The sequence below is a fragment of the Arachis ipaensis genome, chromosome B05 (assembly GCF_000816755.2).
Source record: "Arachis ipaensis cultivar K30076 chromosome B05, Araip1.1, whole genome shotgun sequence".
NCBI classification, from domain to species: Eukaryota; Viridiplantae; Streptophyta; class Magnoliopsida; order Fabales; family Fabaceae; genus Arachis; species Arachis ipaensis.
In genome coordinates, this window is record NC_029789.2 from 1,150,103 (window position 1) to 1,153,002 (window position 2,900).

Genomic DNA, 2,900 nt, shown 5'->3' on the forward strand with positions numbered 1-2,900 from the left:
AATATTGTTACTAAGAGTAATTTAGTGATATTTTTAAAATGTTTATAACACTTATTTGGAAAAGAAAGGGTCTTATCTTTTTTTTTCTAAAGGAAAAAATATTTTCCTTTAAAAAAGTGTAGATCACTTACTAATATAATTCTTGCATTGAAAGTGAAAATTATACTAAAAAATATTTATGCAATTGAATTTATTTTGTATAAACAATAATCAATATTGTATTTCCACTTTCTTCTCGAACATCTACATTTCCTATCACGGGAAAAAATGGTTCAATAATAGTAATTTCAAAGAAAATAAAAACTTCTTGTTTGCTCTAACGCTATTAATTAGTCTAAGCTGGGAAGACCAAAGTCAAAAAGTCTCCGCACAAATAAAATTATTCCCCTTTAATTAATAATTATTGCTCCTCCATTGGAGTTAATCCTAGCAATGCAAATTGCAAGGATGCTCTGACTTTGACTCTGGTGTAACAGTAATAGTATCACACAGAAACACACACTCACTAATCCCACACGCCCCTCAATAATAAAGCGGCGCGAATCCACACAGCGCACCAAGTAATAACGCCACGTGTACCCCGATCCTCTTCCTTTTCTTAACTAACCCAGGTTATGTTATCACCCCACCCTTCACTCTAACCCTAGTGTATAAGCTATATATATCCACACCCTCGTTCGTACCTATCCTTTTTCCCCTTTCTATTTTCCTCTTCTCTAACTGCCTTTTCTGCAAATTTTTCTTCCATCGAAACGACGTCGAAAATCAAAAGAAACAAAAAGAGAAAACCCTAGCCCTCCCTCGCCCCAAATCTCCAAAATCTCGCGCTATTATCTCTCGTTTTCTTGCGAATGCGATTCTTTCTTCGGCTCGCATGAGCCTTGCTTGCGTTCTTGCCTTTCTTGAGAATCACCACCACCAGCACCACTGAAAGGGATTTCAATGGCGGAAGAAGAAGAACGAGGAGGAGAAGGGAAGAGGAGATTCCGCATAGGTTACGCGCTCGCACCGAAGAAGCAGCAGAGCTTCATCCGCGACTCGCTCGTTTCCCTCGCCCGCTCGCGCGGTATCGACCTCGTAAGGGTCGACACAAATCTACCATTGTCGGAGCAGGGTCCATTCGATTGCCTCCTCCACAAGCTATACGGCGACGACTGGAAGCGCCAGCTGAGGGAATTTGCGACGGCGAACCCTAATGCGGCGGTTCTTGACTCGCCGGAGGCGATCGAGCGGCTCCACAACCGGATTTCGATGCTGCAGGTGGTTTCGGAGCTGAGAATCGAGTGCCGCTGCAGCGGTGAGACATTTGGAATCCCGAAGCAGATCGTGATCTACGACAAAGAAACACTGTTCGACCGGCAGGCGTGGGAGACGCTGAAGTTTCCGGTGATCGCTAAGCCGCTCGTCGCCGACGGCAGCGCCAAGTCGCACAAGATGGCGTTGGTGTTCAGCCACGATGGCCTCAACAAGCTGAAGCCACCGATCGTTCTGCAGGAGTTCGTTAACCACGGCGGCGTCATCTTCAAGGTGTATGTTGTCGGCGAGCGCGTGAGGTGCGTGAAGAGGAAGTCCCTCCCTGACGTCTCCGAAGAAAAGAAGGTCTCGGACGAGGTCCTCTCGTTCTCTCAGGTGTCGAATTTGGCGGCGAACCAGACTATTGATGACAGTTACTACGAGATGATGCATTTGGGTGATACGGAGATGCCGCCGTTGAGCTTTGTCACGGACATTGCTCGGGGATTGAGGAAGGTGATGAAGCTGAACCTCTTTAATTTTGATGTCATTAGGGATTCCCGGTATGGGAATCGGTACCTTATCATTGACATCAATTACTTCCCAGGGTATGCAAAAATGCCTGGCTATGAGGCTGTCTTGACAGATTTTTTCTGTGATGTGTTGTGCAAGAGAACCGAAGAGGATGGCACAGGGGGTGCCATTGAGGAGGAAAGTGCCGGTTCGGAAAGGTGTTGGCAGGGTTGTGATGATTCAAGGTCCATTGTGAGCGGTAGTTTTTGTGGAGATGGGGATGAGGGTAACCTTCAAGTATCAAGTCGTGGCATGGAAGAGAAAGAGAGTTCTGTTCAAGTATGAGGATTTTACTTTTTCTTTTTCTTTTTCTTTACTTTTTTTCCCAAACGAATAATGTGTTTCTCATATAATGCACTCTGTCATTGACTGGTGATTTTGGGTAACCTGAATTTGCAAACTGGACCCATTAACCAGTTGGTGGTTAGACATGAGCTGCACATTCTGTTTAGGGGTAGCCAGTTGGTACAGTGGTGGAATTGGTAGGGTTGTTTGTGCTAGTTTTTTAACCTCTTAACATGTATATTCCTTACAGCATTGCTCTGGAGATAGATAGTTCTCAAATACCTGAAGCTTTAGGAAAGTTGTATTTTGAGGCTTAAGTTCATGCTAGAAACTGCTTTACGTTGTTTGTTTTTGGATTTAATTCGATGCCTTAATTCTTCCTTTGATCAATTCTATCCTCATTTTGGATTTCTTGATTTCTGCATTCACAATGATTGTGATTTTATCGTTAGTTGTTATAACCTACACTTGACTGATAGCTATCTTGTTTACTAAGTCATGATGTTCCTTATTATATGAGATTGCTACTGAATATGCCTTAAAATGTGGTCAATTGCGGTTGTCAATTGTGGTTGTGTTGCTATTGCTAAAAAGTCTGGAAAAATGCAGCTGATGCAACGGCTGCAATTGAGGTAATGCATATTGTCTAAGGTTGTGGTGCAATTTAATTGGTTGTATGTGGGGTAATGCATATTCTATATATAAATGAAATACTGATTATTCCGTGTTTACAGTGCATTTTCAAAGAGAACTCCAGTAGTGTGTTCTCAGCTTGTATGCATTTTTGGGCTGAATCTGATTTACTTTTA

At 42.8% G+C, this 2,900-nt stretch overlaps 1 protein-coding gene across 2 annotated transcripts; it reads left to right on the forward strand.

Moving 5' to 3' along the window:
* LOC107642335 (inositol-tetrakisphosphate 1-kinase 1) lies at positions 649-2,481 on the forward strand. 2 transcript variants are annotated; one of them, XM_021122753.1, is made up of 2 exons: positions 649-1,749; positions 1,906-2,481. In XM_021122753.1, exons 1-2 carry the CDS (start codon positions 943-945, stop codon positions 2,089-2,091), a joined length of 993 nt encoding a protein of 330 aa, XP_020978412.1. In that variant the 5' UTR covers positions 649-942; the 3' UTR covers positions 2,092-2,481. The 2 variants fall into 2 exon arrangements, with proteins under 2 accessions (XP_020978412.1, XP_016201134.1); XM_016345648.1 differs by having other exon boundaries at positions 943-2,481.

Bases quoted from the DNA above. Each gene is read 5' to 3' on its own strand.
- LOC107642335 (XM_016345648.1), top strand. From the start codon at position 943: ATGGCGGAAGAAGAAGAACGAGGAGGAGAAGGGAAGAGGAGATTCCGC.